The sequence below is a fragment of the Diabrotica undecimpunctata genome, chromosome 7 (assembly GCF_040954645.1).
Source record: "Diabrotica undecimpunctata isolate CICGRU chromosome 7, icDiaUnde3, whole genome shotgun sequence".
NCBI lineage: Eukaryota > Metazoa > Arthropoda > Insecta > Coleoptera > Chrysomelidae > Diabrotica > Diabrotica undecimpunctata.
The window spans coordinates 81,697,878-81,714,856 of record NC_092809.1 but is presented as its reverse complement, the minus strand read 5'-3'; the positions used below and the strand labels follow the sequence as shown (position 1 = coordinate 81,714,856).

The 16,979-nt window shown below is 30.8% G+C and overlaps 2 protein-coding genes across 2 annotated transcripts in view; both read right to left on the bottom strand.

The window, feature by feature from the left end:
* Smr (nuclear receptor corepressor smrter) overlaps positions 1-16,979 on the bottom strand; it is a 690,586-nt gene that overhangs the window by 348,846 nt on the left and 324,761 nt on the right. The gene's annotated exons all lie outside the window — the stretch shown is intronic.
* LOC140445538 (uncharacterized) lies at positions 5,753-7,513 on the bottom strand. Its single transcript, XM_072537634.1, has 2 exons — positions 7,359-7,513; positions 5,753-7,269 (listed from the first exon to the last, which is right to left on the bottom strand). The coding sequence occupies exon 2, from the start codon at positions 7,129-7,131 to the stop codon at positions 5,962-5,964; it is 1,170 nt and encodes a 389-aa protein (XP_072393735.1). The 5' UTR covers positions 7,132-7,269; positions 7,359-7,513; the 3' UTR covers positions 5,753-5,961.

Below are 16,979 nucleotides of genomic sequence, written 5' to 3'. Positions count from 1 at the left end.
ATTTAAAACTAAAGGGTAAATTAAGGACCAGAAATAATATTCTTCGCAAGTTTGTCAGCTAAAAATGACGCTTTAGATAGACATAAACATAGACGCTTGCAATATATGCCTCTGCTGCCGGATATACCTTGTTATACTAAAACAATTTTTAATTGAGGGTGATTACTTGGCAACATCGTACTTAACGAAGCCCTTAACGATAACTTTTCAACGAAATCATATTCCACTCAATTTTGCAGAGGCGCACCAAAAAAGTTTTAATTATTTATTTAAACACATAAGTAATTACGTAAAAATTAAATCTAAGACCGATATAATTATTAAATTATCATGTGTCTTTAAAGAGGTATCTTATAGTTGTCTAACAAATTAAAGTAAAATTTTATTTTTATTAGAGAGTACCTAATACAGAACATAAAACAGAAAACTTTGGAAAATACTTATTTTTTCATTAGACTAAACAATCTGAAATTTTAACATACGATCTCCTTATTACACATCATTCTCTATTTATAGAATTGCTGTGTGCTGTAAACGTTATATTTGTTTTTCTTAATTTAAAGTTTCCTTGTGTTTATTTGTTTATATAAATATAAAAATATAGTATGAAATAGATAAAAGAAATAAATTAGACCTATTTGAAATTGACTCACACAAGCAACACATTCATGATTTATATAGTATGAAGTTCACATAAATTAAAATTAAGTAAGCTAAACTATTATTATGTGAATACGTGTATATAGTAGTGCATTTGTTTATTTCAGTAAATTCTCGAAATATGAAATAAAGATGACACTAACTACTAAAGAGTTAACAGCTTTGTTAGAAGAATACTCAGATTGTGAAAATGCTGACTCACTTAATGTGGTTTATTTGCCGCCGGGATTAGATTAGAAAGTTTCTGATGTAGAAGACATTGATGATATTATTTGTGAAGAATCAATAAAATCGGATATTGCAGATACATATGAAATACAAGTGAATGGGAATTCTGATGATGCTGATTATGATATTCCTCTGATCTACAGATAAAACGTGCAAAGAAAAAACCAGGCAAAAATAGTAATTCCAAATTTGTCTTAAGTTGTAACAACAGATATTCCTTCGTGCTCAGTAGTAATTCAACATCAGTCTGATTGATATTTAGATAATATAAAAGCCAACCATGGAGGCAAGTCATATATTAGTCATATAGTAAGTTTTTTGAGAGCATTCTATATTTTACAAATATTTATACATCGCAGAATAACCGTCACGATTTTAAAATGAATAACATAGATTTAAAAAATATATATTATAATGTATATTATCTCGTTCACACTCTGCTTCAAGTTGGTATGCATTGGTCAAATAACGAGGATAAAGAAGTGCACATTATAAAAGAAAGCATGAGTCGACATAGATTTATATTTATAATTTATAATAATAAATGACATGGACGTCAATCTAAATTTGCTTTACCAGATGAAACCAGATTTGACAATATTGGCCACATTACAAAAAGAGACGATAGTGCAAGAATGTATGATATGTAAAAGTAATACTATTTATTTATGTAAAAGGTGTAGAATGCAACTACACCCCGAATGTTTCGAAAATTTTCACTTTAAAATTTAATTTACATTTAAGATACAATATGTTCCGTTACTAAAAATTGTACTGTTTTCCTTGAAAATGCGAAAAAAAAAATCTTTTTGGTTGTAAATTAGTCGTAACTTATACGTTTTTATTCCAATCTAATAAATTAATTGTCAAATTTCTCTTTGTATATTACGCGGCCGTTAATGGGTTAATACTATATTATAAAGAATAAACTTGCCTCAAATTTACTTTACTTATGTCAAAACTATTTTAAAGTTAATAATCAAGTATATTTAATAAATATATTCTCAAGAAATAGAGCACACTACGCCTATGTACATATTTAATGTATAACGAATAAACTAAAATATCAAATTTCCCTCATTCCCATTCTTTCCAAGAACGTTAATATATATAGACCAGCAAAATATTGAGAAGTTTACCGATGTTTTAAACTTTATTCAATGAACTTGTCTCACTATACACTCGTGAATCGCACCAATTTATATTGTTACGGGGGCAAATTTTTATGAGACTATCTTACTTTTTTACATATTTACATGGGCGAAGGATACACAATAAAAATGACCCCGGTAAGAATTTACTGCTGACAATTTACATGGTTGCCGCTACCGTTTAGTTCAATTTGTAGATTAGTCATCTTTAATTGAAAATTGTCCGACTATAGACAAATTAACCATTCTTTTTGTGCACACTACTACCCATATACACGTAAACTACAACACATACCCTACAATATATACACGTAAACTAACCGATATACATTTATCATACACGGGTACTTATGGGCTCCACAAAATTTTTATAAATTATTAAACTCTGACCAGGGAGCTCACTTGATCCTGAATTTTAACATGGGCGGAGACCACTTTATGCCGTAGATATATATATATATATATATATATATATATATATATATATATATATATATATATATATATATATATTTATATATATATAAGTGTAATATCATACCCTTATTCATGTGAAGAGATAGCAGTTTGAATTCGTCTAAAAAGAGTTTATTATCGTTAAAATTCTACAATATAAATTATTAACAATAATAACATAACTAAAATAACTTAACAAATTATACAAACCTAAAAAGAGAATCAAGAACAATGCTATTTCTTACGCCATTAAGTAATTTGACAATTGTACCATACAATTTACAATATGTCAATGTCAATAAAACTTAAACAGTCATACAACCTAAAACTTTAAATAACTAAAAATAACTAAGCCCTGCTGTTTCACTTAAAATAAACATAGGTTTACTTTTACATCCCCCTACCAAAAAGGTATGATAAACCATCTAAGTATATGGTTTATCACAAGGCATCAATTTTGAAATATGGAAATAATTCATATCATTCTTTTTGTATCCAATATCTACTTCATATAATGTATTTGAAATTTGTTTTTTTATTTGAAATGGACCTACTCTTACTTCGTCAAGTTTTTTTCTATTTAGTTTTGATTTATTTTCTACATATGCCCAATCTCCCTCTTTGAATTCATAGGATTTTCTATTTTTGTCATACAGTTTTTTATTATATTCATGATGTCGTACCGAATTTTTATAGGCTATTTCTTTATCTTTTGATACATTTGTTGTCTCACACAGTTCCTCGGGAACAATCGGATCTGCTTTTCCAAAAAGCAAATATTCTGGGCTATATCCGGTTACGGAATGATCTGTTTTATTGTATTCCTCTATACATTCTTCAGCTATTTTTGTCCATGCTCGAATTCTAGTTTCATTTTGTTTGCATCTTATTCTGTTAACTAATGTCTGATTAAGTCTTTCATTTAATCCATTCGAGAATGGACAGTCTACTGCTGTAAAAATTAATTGAATATTTAAATGTTTCATATGATTTCTAAATATTTTGGAATTAATTCCTGGATACTGATCTGTTAATAATGTTTTTATGGGGTGTTTATCTTGAATTTTGGCGATTAATTTTATGAAATCATCTGTGGTCTGATTTTTAGAAGTAACTGCAAACGCATATCTGGTGAAGTGATCTACAAGTAAGTGGAGGTATTTTTTTGTCGAACGATTGCCACCAAATCCTCCTATTGTATCTAAGGACATTATCTGAAAAGGTTCTTTTGCTGGACCCAATTGTGACAGAAGACCATATTTTGGACCGATTCTTGTTTTATTTTTACAGCAGATCTCGCATTTTTGACAGATATCCTTTGCTAGTGAATCTATATTCTTAATGTAGTAAAAATTTCTAATTTTGTTTGTTACTTTACCAGCACAAATATGACCATAAAATTTGTGAACTTTTGTTATTAACTCTTTTCCAAAATCTTTGGATAAAATTATTCTTTTTTCATTCTTCCTTAATTTATAAAATATATCTTGGTTCAAAATTGTTCCTCTCATTGTATCTATAACTTGTCGATTATTATTTTGGTCTTGTTTTATCTCAGTTAATGTGACTAGGTTTACTGTTCTTATGAATGTTTCTGCATTTTTCATATTTTCCAACACTGGGTTTCTAGAAAGGCAGTCTGCTTCTACATTTTCTTTTCCAGGTTCATATTTAATGTCGAAGTCAAATTGTGAAAGAAAATGTGTCATATCTCCTAATTCTTCATCTGGTCTTGTACGAAGTTCTCTTCCCTCAAGGGGTTTATGATCAGTAATAACGAGAAATTTTCTTCCCATTAGCCAGTATTGCCAAAATTTTATTGCTTCTTTAATTGCCAGGCATTCTAAAAAAATAGCCTTTTTATTTTTTTGATATTTGTTCAATTTTTTTGAAAAGTATGCTACGGGTTTCATTTCTCCATCTCTTTGTTTTTGTTTCAGAACCGCACCAATTCCTAGAACACTAGCATCTGTATATATAGTTGTAGGAGCATTTGGGTTAAAAATGGCTAGTATAGGTTCAGAACAGAGGATATTCTTTGCCCTATCAAAAGCTGTTTGGCAGCTTAAAGACCAGTGGAATTTGATATCTTTTCTAAGTAAATTATGTAGTGGCTCTAATAACCTAGCTGAATCTTTTATATATTTGTGGTAAAAATTTACTTTTCCCAAAAACTGTCGTACTTTTTTTCTCGTGTCTGGTGCTGGAAAATCTCTGATCGATATTAAATTATCATGTAACGGACGAACTGAATTGTGTCCCACAATGTGTCCCAAATATTTAACCTCTTCTCTTGCAAAATTACATTTTAGAAGTTTGAGCCTAAATCCCTCTTCAATAATTGCTTTCATAAGTCTTTCTATATGGTCTAAGTGTTCTTCAAATGATAATGAGAATATTAAAATGTCATCTATGTAGTTTATACAAAATGAATTTAAATTATGCTTCCTGATAATATTACTTAAAATTCTTTGAAATATTGCGGGAGATGTTTTAAGCCCAAAAGGTAAGCATTTCCATTGCCAATGACCACTTTGGGTAACGAAGGCTGTCTTGTATTTATCTTTTATCCGAACTGGAATACACCAAAAAGCAGAATTTATATCTAAAGTAGTAAAGAACCTAGCATTCCTTGTTTTGGTCAAAATCTCGTCAATTAAAGGAAAAGGTTGGGGTTCAGGAATAATTAATTTGTTTAACTCACGAAAGTCAATGCACAATCTTGTTTTAGATCCTTCATCTTTTTTAAAAGCCAATGTAACAGGTGCTGCAAAAGGTGAAGATGATTCTTCTATTAAATTTGCTTTTAATAATTGTCCTATTTGAAATTCTATCTCTTTTTGGTCTTCTATCGAGCATCTATAGGGTCTTTTTGCAACAAATTTATGTTCTAAAAGTTTAATTTGAGCTTCATTATTTTGAACCTGCCCAATGTCAAATTTATGTTTTGCAAAAATATTGTCATATTTATTTAGTAATATTTCTATTTTATTTTTCTGATATGGCAATAAATGTTGTAATTTTGCTTCAAAAAGTTCTGTGGGAATTCCCTCATTAAAGTTTATGGAGTATTCTGTAATATTAATATTATAATTAAATTTTTCGATTTTTTCTTCAATTTTTCCGTATAATCTTTGATAAATCTCTAAATCAAAATCTTGTTTCATTTGAAAATTTAAAATAGAATCTAATCCGAGTAGAATATCGTACTCAAAATATTCATCATTAATTACAAAAAGATTAATATTTTTCTCAATTTTATTAATTTTCAGTTTTGCAATTAGTTTTCCTGTAAAATTTGTTCTGCCATTTATCGTTTTAAACATATTCCTATCTTCTTGAATATCTAATCCTAACTTTCTTGCCACCTCCGAATTCAGAAGAGTAACATTTGAGCCTGGGTCATAAACTCCACATAATTCTTTATTATTTAGGAATACTTTTAATTTGATCAATGGCAGCAAATCTAGTTTTTTTGTTCAGTTACTGTTTCATTTAATGTCTCCTGTATAGCAATATTATTGATATATTTAATATCATTTGATTTGTTTTCTTTTGTTACCTTTTTATCTTTTTGCTTTAAACGGCATATTGCCTCTGGATGAAACCTCCCAGGGAATCCTTTTCTATCACAATATTGACAAGTAGTTTTCTGTTCTTCTGATATTATAGTAGATTTTTGATAAAAATTTGGTGTTGTCTCCAATTTATTCTTCTTTTTTATAACTAAACTTTCCAATTTTCGTAATTCACCTACCAATTTTTCCATTGTTGTAACGTCAGCTCTATTAATATTATCTTGTATATAAATTGGCAAATTTGTTACAATTAAATCAATTAGTATATCAATGGGAAAATCATTCTTTATATTTAGCAATAAATTTTCTTTACGAAACGCATAATCAACAATACTACCACCTATATACCTAAAAGAATAAGCTTGCCTATGATTATGCCAACCTGTTTCACAAAAACTATCTAAAAAATTAATTTTCCATACCTCAAAACTGTTATCTAAGCCTAATGTTATTATTTTTGATTCAAACCATTCTTTTGCTATTCCATCAAGAAACAAACGTAGAATCAAAATCTTGTCTTCATCAGCAACCACCTCACATCGCAAACATTCTGATTCGAAGGTCTTGAGCCATGAATTCATTGGAACATTATTTCCATCAAAATTTCGAAGTACAAAATCATCTTTTATTTTTTTTAAATTTTTCTTTTCAACTTTAGGTAAATTTGTGTCATTAAATTTCTGGAGCAACTCAGCAAATGATGGAAATTGTTCAGCTGTTTCTATCTTCTCATACACTGGTAATAAGGTCTGTTGTAAGTACTCACTTTGATAAACCACATCACCATCTGAATCAAAATAAATCTCCTTCAAATTGTCTTCTAATGCTATAGTACATGTTCTAAAGGATCCTCTTGTTTTCATAGATGCTAATATATTCTTCACTTTTTTCAGATGAAATAGTTCAGAATGATCAATTTGAAGTTGTTTTTCAAAGGGGATTTCATAATAAAAACGGGACCCTGTTGGCTGCAGCCACTTAAATTTATATACATTTTTCTTACTATCACTACTGTTTGCTTCTATAGCCATGCAAATTCTCATTGATGTAAAATTCATTCTTAAATATCGTTTTATCCAAATAACGGCTTGGAAATTTATAGTTATCACTATATTTTTTTTATCAGCTTAAGTTCTTGATTTATAAGTGTAATATCATACCCTTATTCATGTGAAGAGATAGCAGTTTGAATTCGTCTAAAAAGAGTTTATTATCGTTAAAATTCTACAATATAAATTATTAACAATAATAACATAACTAAAATAACTTAACAAATTATACAAACCTAAAAAGAGAATCAAGAACAATGCTATTTCTTACGCCATTAAGTAATTTGACAATTGTACCATACAATTTACAATATGTCAATGTCAATAAAACTTAAACAGTCATACAACCTAAAACTTTAAATAACTAAAAATAACTAAGCCCTGCTGTTTCACTTAAAATAAACATAGGTTTACTTTTACATATATACATCCCGCCATCATTTTGAACTCTTTTCACGTTGCAGTAATTTAGCATCACCAAGAAATGCTATCATATTCAAATTATAAGTCTTGTATATTCGTATAGTGTATCTTTTTAGGCTTGACACCGTTGTCAGATTTTTAATATTTCGATTTTTTTATATTTTTAATATTTTACACTAAACATACATTTTAACCTCTATGGGTAAAATCATTGTTTCTGGCGTCAATACAGTATTACTAGATGTTGCCAAAATATATATTTATTTGAAACAGAGTAGGTACATAAATATCGATCGGTTAGGGTAGAGTTCACGGACCGACATACAACCTTACTGACCGGTTTAGGGTTCTCGTATTTAATAGGTATATTATTGTTTAGTTGCATATTTAATTTAGCTGGTACTTTTTCCCAGATAATTGTGAAAAATCATGAGTGAACGATCGAAACGAATTTTCCCGCTGGCATCCACAGGTAAGTAATACTTGTATTATTATGGTAAAATTGATAAATACGAGAAAAACTGTTGCGAAAAACACCTTAGTTGCGTTTAGAGATATTTATAAACTTTTGTTTGTTTCAAAATTTATTGTAACACGTTCGTCTCCAATAAAATATGTTGATGTACACACGGTGCCGGTTGGTTTTTTAAAATTAGTAGTAATTTTTGGTTACATTTTATTTGTTTATGTACAATATAATTTTTTTTTGTTTCAAATTAAATTTAAAATATATTTTATATGTAAATGTATTGTATATGCTACCAGTGCACTATGATGTTTATTTGTGTTCTATTAAAATAATAAATAACTATATAAATGTATAATTTTTTATTTATAAGTATAAAATTTGTGGAAATGCCAAAGTTAAAAATTCAAAAAGAAAAATAAAAAAAAATAATAAAAACTTCCACTTTTTACATTAGAATGAATAACTGAAATTATTTGCAGCACCTAGTTTTTCGTAAAACAGTTTTTGGAAAATTTTAAGGTAAATGGTGGAATACCTGTTTTTTTTTAGGTAGATACTTGGGATTTGGTCCTTAAAGACTCTCAATGACCGAAAGTTTAAAATCGCAAAGAGAAATCTGCTTTTGATATCTACTGTTATATAGGAAATATGCATTCAGCAAGATGAGCTGAAAAATATGCACTTGTTTAACTTTTTGTACCACCTTATGTTCGCATAAATAGTAGCTCAGCATGTTCACGTAAGTCTATACCACATTGATATTTATTATATTGAGTGATTAACTTTCTCACATACCAATCCTCTTCTTGGTCTAGTTCTAACCATCTAACAACCAAATTCTGAATATATCATATATATGTCTCATTTATCTCTGCACTTAGTCACACATATTCCTTCAGGACTGTAAATACTAACCACTTCATGTATTTTTTAGTTTCTTTGACAAGTGGAGATTGTCTATTTCGTTATTTCTTAATATGGGCTATGAGCAATTGTCTAGTCAAGTCAACACAATTATAGAAGTTATCTGTACTTTTCCAGTAGTCATTCAAACGGTTTATCTTAATTGTCCCCATATGGAATATAAGCCCGAGAAGAGTCTTAAATTCTGTTTATGTTCTCTCTTTCCAAAACGCAATCCTCGGTTTTTCTGAACGACTTTGTGCAAGTTTTTCGTCAGAATCAATCAGAGTCACTTCCACCATTTATTTAATCTACATCGTCCTCGTCAGATGCTTCTAACAATGATTGTAATTCAGCAGTAATTAATCTACGTTTATGTTCACATCTAGCTTTTTTAGATGTCTAAGTCATATTATTTACATCCATTTTTTTTTACAAATACTATAACTCACAATCAATGTTACAGAGGTAATTAACAATAAAAACGTACTACTAGAAATTATCAACTTACGACTTCCAATACTATAAGGGCACTTAAGGCACAATACGTTTTTAACTCAAAAATAGTTCCTGTATAAGTTTTTTTTTTTTTTTTATTTAACATCCAATGTTTATTGTAATCTGTCTCATTATAAACAATAAGCAATATGTATAATATATGTACAATAACATAGTGGGAAGCTGCCCAGTGGCGAGCACCCAGGTAAAATATAATATAAATATAATCTATGATATATCAATTAATTTAAACTTTCAATTAACAAACAGAGTTTAATACAGGTAAACATCAATGACACACATATGAGAATTACAAGGCTAAAAACACAAATTCCGGAAAGATTTAGAAAACACCAGAATAGAAACTTTTTATTTCACCGCACTATGCTCTATTTTTCCTGATTTACTAGAGGTCCAAAGAGTCTGGTCGTTTTAATCTTCTTACGTGTGAAATGTTGAGCAGATCCGTGGCCAGCGGATTTGGATGGCAAGATAGTCTGTTCTTGTATACAGAGTTTACAGCAGATATTGCTTCGCAAACTGTTGGTAGCTGTAAATCGTGGTGTAATCTGTGGTTCGTGATATACCAAGGGGCATTACAGATCTGGCGCAGTACTTTCGATTGGAAACGTTGAAGTTTTTGTATGTTGGTATTACTTGCTGTACCCCAGATTTGTGCTGCATATTGCCATACCGGTTTTAAAATACATTTATATATCAGAAGTTTGTTCTCCAGGCTAAGATTTGATTTTCGACTCATGTACCAATACATTTTCCTGTAGATTAAGCTGAGTTGAAGGCGTTTCTTCCAGATGTGGATGCCCCAATTAAGTTTGCTATCTAAATGGATTCCTAAGTATTTAACGACGGTATTAACTGGTAGTGGAGTGTTTTTTATAGAAACTGGTGGCGCGACACATTTTTTTAAAGTAAACGTTATTTGTGTTGATTTTAAACTGTTAACTTGGACTCGCCACAGCTTAAGCCAGCTCTCTAGTTTAAGTAGGTGATTTTGTAATACCTGGGCTGCTTCAGCTGCTGTAGAATTTGAAGCCATGATAACTGTGTCATCGGCATTGTAGCGATTGTTATATTGGTCGTCGTTGGGAGATCTGATGTGTATATTAAGTAGAGGGTGGGTCCTAGTATGCTTCCTTGTGGAACTCCGGAACAAATTGGAAACAGGTTAGTGATTTCCCCACCTCTTTTGACTTGAAAGAATCAATCTGTCAGGTAGGATCTTAAAAGTTAACTTATGGGATGAGGAAATATAGATTTAATTTTGGAGTTAAGACCTACATGCCAAACTTTGTCGAATGCTTGAGAGACATCTAGAAATGCAGCAGTACAGTATTTTTTTTGTTCAAGCGAATTTCTGATAGTCTTTACCACCCTATGAATTTGCTCGATAGTACCATGTTGTTTCCTAAACCCAAACTGATAATTCGGTAAAACATTACTGTCATATAAAATAAGCTCCAGTCTTCTCAGAAAAAGCCGTTCAAATACTTTGGATATAATAGGCAACAAGCTAATAGGGCGGTATGAAGATACTTCCGTGTGATCCTTGTTAGGTTTTGGAATCAGAACAATTTGAGCAACTTTCCATTGGAGTGGAAAATAACCTGTTTTTAATCTTATATACTAAAACGCTAAGCCCTTTTCTTGTCCACCACTTTACTCAAAAACCATATTAGATAATTAAAATATTTTTTCGGAATATTATTAGTATTACGTATGAGATTGTCAAGATATACTTTTGGTACAAAAATTCACTTCCGGTTTTGAGATGACCGGAAGTTAAAATTTACTTTAAGTTTTAGACCCCACACTGTATATATGGATCGAAAGGTCTCGTCGAGACGAATCTAAATAGATGTACTTTCGGTTGCGATCCGACACCGGAAGTGACCCGAAACGCGCATAAAACGTCAAGATAGAGCAAATCTGACACCGGATTCGTGATCAGCATGCAAAATTAACTGCTAAATGATATCCATGTCGACATTTGATGAACTAAAATTATATACTAAAACGCTAAGCCCTTTTCTTGTCCACCACTTTACTCAAAAATGTTATGTATATTCTTGCTTATATTGTTTGTATTGATCTCTTAATTTTTCTCGCAAAATAAAAATTTCATTTAAAAAACTCGATGTCGAGTTGGTCCGCTAGTATTGAATTAAATATATAAGTAATTAAACTTACGCCTTCGTTGGGTAGATTTTTTTAGTACTAAACTAGATATTAAGTCATATCCAGGTGACTTTTTTATTTCCAGATTATCAATTATTTCTTTGATTTCAGATTTCTTAACAGGTTTAATAGGTGGAGCCATTTGATATGGTGCATTTACGACTTCATGGATAGCTTGTTCTTCTTCAACTGAGACTTCCCTCTGATGCGGTTGAAATACCTCGCATAGATGATTTGCAAAAGTATATGCTTTATCTATGTCAGTTTTAGCCCAAGTGCCATTTTGTTTCATGATTGGCATATTCATTTGTTGGTTGTGTTTTTTTTAGTTTTTTTGTTAGTTTCCACAGCGAATAGTTTGTATCATCTGCAGGTGAGAGGTTCTTTAAATATTTGTTGATTCCACTGTCTTTATGTTGGATCAGTTTTCTTTTGAGTAGTCTGCAAGCTCTATTCAGATTTGTTTTATCTTCTGGATGCCTAGTGAGCTGCCATATCTTTCGTAGTTTTCTTTTTTCCAATATGAGTGTATTTATGTGTGCAGGATAGGACTCGGAGTTGTGTTTGTAATAAATTTCTGGGGTGGACGTCCAAGCAGCTTGCTGAATAACTGTAGTTAAGTGAGCAACTGCATTTTCTATGTCACTATCACTTTTAAGAGGAAAGTTTAGATTGATGGATGTTTTTATTTCTTCTAAGAAAGGGGAGTGATCTGATGAGAGGTCAAATGAAGGAGAAATTTGGAGGTAGGTATGTGATATTCCTTTTACTATAGCAAAATCAATCAGATCAGGAATTTTTTGTCTATCAGTAGGCCAATACGTAGACTCTACAGTGGAGAAAGGAATTAAATGATTCTCATTAATACTTTTTAATAATTCTCGTCCACGTGAGGTTACGATTCTGGAACTCCATTTATGATTTTTGGCATTATAATCTCCAGCAGAAATGAAACGGTGTCCTAGCATCTTAAAGTATTCAGTAAAATGATCAGCTTTAATTATTTTATTCGGTGGACAGTAAACAGCAGATAGAATAATCGAGCCTTGTGAATCTTCGACCGACACTGATGTGGTTTGGATGTTAACTTTACTAATTTTATTTGTTTCATGATGCTTAATGTTATTTCTTATAATAATTGCCGTACCTCCGTGGGCTTTACCTAATGGATGTTGAGTTACATAGGTTGAATATTTGGGAATATGGAAATGGCTCTTATTAGTCATGTGTGCTTCGGAAATATACATAACATCTAGATTATGATAGTAGATAAATGCTTTAACTTCGTGGAAATGAGTGGTTAAGCCATTGGCATTCTAACAGCACATCTTTAGTTTAGTGTTGAAGGTTAAGCTTAGATATCCGAGAAATTATGAGATCAAACATCTTATTCATTCTTTCCATTAACTTATGTACTAGTAGTTCTAGATTATTTTGTATATGTTGAGGAGTTGTTTCTATTATATGAGAAGTCTCATCTATGGTAGATGTATTTCTATTATCTCTTCCTGCAACAATTTTCGCATAGCTTGTAGTTAGTTGAGTGCTTGAAGGAAATTCTGCACGAGGTGGTTGACTTGCGTTTTTATCTCTAAGTGTTGGAAAAATTTTTTCTGTAGCTCTTTGTATATTGAGCATCCCTTATAGCTGGCAGGATGATTTTTTAGACAATTTACACATTGAACATCTTTAATATTTTTTGGTTTTGGGCATTGAGATGATAGGCCCACACATTTTACACAGCGCGGACTCCTGTGGCAATAATTGTGGGTGTGGCCAAAATTTTGACATCTTTGGCATTGGGGTAGTTCCCTTTTCGGATGCGGTGGCTCAACTGTGACAATAGAGATTAGTAATTTTGTAATATTATATATATATATATATATATATATATATATATATATATATATATATCTTTATTGTTACTTTGGATAGCCAGTTCTATATTAAATAGTGGCAGATCTTTCTTTGTGCCTCTTTGCTTAATATTGGAGATGTTCAGTGCTGTATGTCCGTGCGCTAGCAACGCTGTTCATCTTTTTTTTCTTCCAGCATTTCATCCTCTTCATTAGGTTTATCATTTTCAAGTGCCTCGTATCTGTTAGATGTAAGAACAGTTTTACTTAGCCAATAATCTTTGAGTGTAGCTTGTTTGGTGTTTTTCAATTCAGGACTATCATCGTTGCGTTGACGTTTCTTGCGGTGGACTGATACCCATTCACTACCACTTTTTACCTCTTCTGCATCTGTGAGATTTTTTTGTGGTTTTTCTATTTAAAAGTTTGATAATTTTGTTTGTAGATCGTTGTTGCGTATTTTAAATTTTTTCTGCTGTTCATCTATAGAGTTGTAACTGTCTTTTCGATTTCTTCTAGGTGGAAGAGTGCGGGCTAGGCAGGATTTTCTAATGGCTGAATTTATGTCCTCAATGCATTGATAACTAGTTGGTTCTTGGTTATCTAGTTGGTGATCCATAGTTTTCCACTAATTACAACTAGGAATTGTTAAGACATTCCGGCATATTTTGTTAATATACCGGACTATTTTATTTATATTTATGTTAATAAATGTAGTAATTAAATTTGTATTAGTTCCTTGTTGGATAATTATAATAACATTGAACACAATCACTTTTTTCAGTTGTTTTTAACTTTCTTGATAACAAATGGCTTATACTAATTATAGGTACTAATTACAAAAAGATAAGATAATTATACACAAGTACTTCTTCGATGCTTGTTTCCAACACGAAGGTTCGAACGAGACTGATTCCTGTATAAGTAAAATTGTTTTTTAATGTGCTTCATATGCATGCTAGACATATTGCAGTTTTGACATAAAATTCTTCACAGTATGTTTTAACTTTTCTATCGGCCTTTCTACTAGTCATGCTTCTTTTTAAAATTTTGTAACATCTTGTACACTTTCTTCTCTTTTTATTATCTACATCGCTTTGCCTGATATGTTATTTTTTGGGTGTAACTGGTCGTGAGGGTTCCAACATTTCTTTATTTGCAAACTCCAGTCTGAACTCAAGGATGGATTGTCGCTTTTGTCGCGTTTTCTATTATTTAGCAACTAAGCATTGACTACTGCGGTATTAAATATTAATTCCACTGCCACTTTCCGATATCACTTCAGAATTTTGTGTATTGGGCTTTGGTAAGAAGACATTTGATCATTAAGATCAACACTCCTTTTCAAGTTATAATCGAGAATAGCTTGTGGTTTTAGCACTTGTGTATAATTTTTCTTTTTACCTGGTTAAACCGAGATACAACTATTATGTTTAAATGTTGTAAGGATTAAAACTGGTCTTTTGTTGACCCATTTTATCACTTGTGAAATCAATAATGGGGTGAGGATTCATTATAAGTAACCGGTTGCCACTTTTTTAATCGAGATTTTAGTTTTACCTTTTTTGTAGTAGAACCACCAAACATTCATCGACCAATATTCTAAAAAAAATTTTGTTTTTACGTCGTCCGGAATATTATAAACTAATTCTCTTTCACAAAGCATTGAAAATATGGTTCACATTCTATATTTAGAAAAATCTTTTACTGCAACTCTTGTTGACCTAAACTAAATTAATACACAAAACAAATAATCTATTTTTTTTTATAGAAATGCAGATTCCTGTCGGATTTTTATCAGTGCTAAAAACGAAGATACGTAAATAAGACCCTTTTGACGTGTTGCTGTATTTGATTTCTGAGTCATTGTAATATATTGGTTAAGCGCTATTATTTGAGGTATCGTAAGTCAAGATTGGACTAATAGGACCGAAGATACATAACTAATGCCCTTTTTACATGCTACTCCATTTAATTTTTATACCTCATTGTATTTTATTTGTTAAATCCTCTCATTTGAGGTACTGCACGTCATGATTGGACTAATAGAACCGAAGATACACAACTAAGGCCCTTTTGACATTGTGCTGTATTCGATTTTTCTATTCCATTGTATTCTCTCTGTATGTTAAATCCTATTATTAGAGGTACTATACGTCAAGATTGGACTAACTCTTAGCGACAATATAAAAAATCGAAAGACTATCACTTAATTTTTCCGAAAAATCCTCAATTTGGAGTAAGTCATTTATAAGTGTTAATAAATTCGTTTTTAGAGAATGACATTTAATATAACTAATCAAAATTGTGGCACTTTATGAATTATTAAAGTGTGGTATATTTCACATAGATCAACCAAAGTTATTCAATTTGTTTATCCCAAAGAGCGATTATTTAAACGACCGTACTTGACCAGACAGTTACTCTGTATTCTTTATCACACTTGTATTCTGTAAATCGAACTTTTATAAGAGTTCATTTTTAAGGTATATTAAAAAAATTGCAACATTTTAATAAATTTGTTATTAAAAATGAGTATGAAAGAGGGCTGAACTTTTAGTTTTTATACATTCGTAATAACTTTGGCATTTTTTATGTCATATACTCAATGAAAAACTAGTGAAAAAACACAATTTTCAAAAAACAAGAAAACCTATGACTGATAGGAACCAAGATAACATTTTTTTTAAATCATATTTCCATTGTCTATTACCGTTAAGAGCTGAAAATTGAATAGATTATAAACGAAGATCTAAATCTTATCTAAAAAGTGGTACACTCGTATACCGAGAAGTAAAAAGTTATGGTACTTGTAAAATACCGTCACGGAAAAGTGGAGAGGTGAACTACAAAAATATTTTATATATTTATTAGCAGAGATATTAAATATTTTGCAAGCGCGCTTCAATTTAAAGATCCAACCTAAGAAAAAACTAAGCTCATGCAGTTCTTACTTCCACTTTTTCGTAGCGGTATTTTATGAATACCATTATTTTAATAGGTTATAACTTTTTACTCCTTTACTGTATACGCCATCCATAACTTGGAACACATATTGTAGATCTTCATTTAAAATAATTTTAATTTTTAGATCTTAATGTTAATCAACAATGAAAATATGATTTTAAGAATTAAATGCTATCTTAGTTCTTATTGGTTAAATAAAAATCTGTTTTTTTCTCCACGTTAGCGATTATTCTCTATGACGGCTTTGTTGGTTGCTATACGGAATAGCTGGGTTGAAGTCTTTCTATACCATTCTCTCAGGTTAGCAAGCCAGGCTATTGTTCTTCGTCCTGGGGCCCTTTTTCCTTTAATTTTACCTTGCAAAATGCATTGGAGTAGCTCGTATCTGCCTTGATTTCTCATTATATGTCCCAAGTACTGCAGCTTGCGGCCCTTCACGATGTTGACCAAATCCGCGGTTATATTCATCCTCCGGAGTACTTCTTCATTGTGACTTTGTATGTCCATGGTATCTTCGGAATCCTTCTGTATAACCATAGCTCAAA

Excerpts from the sequence above, each read along its gene's own strand:
- LOC140445538 (XM_072537634.1), bottom strand. The coding sequence starts at position 7,131 with ATGAATTTTACATCAATGAGAATTTGCATGGCTATAGAAGCAAACAGT.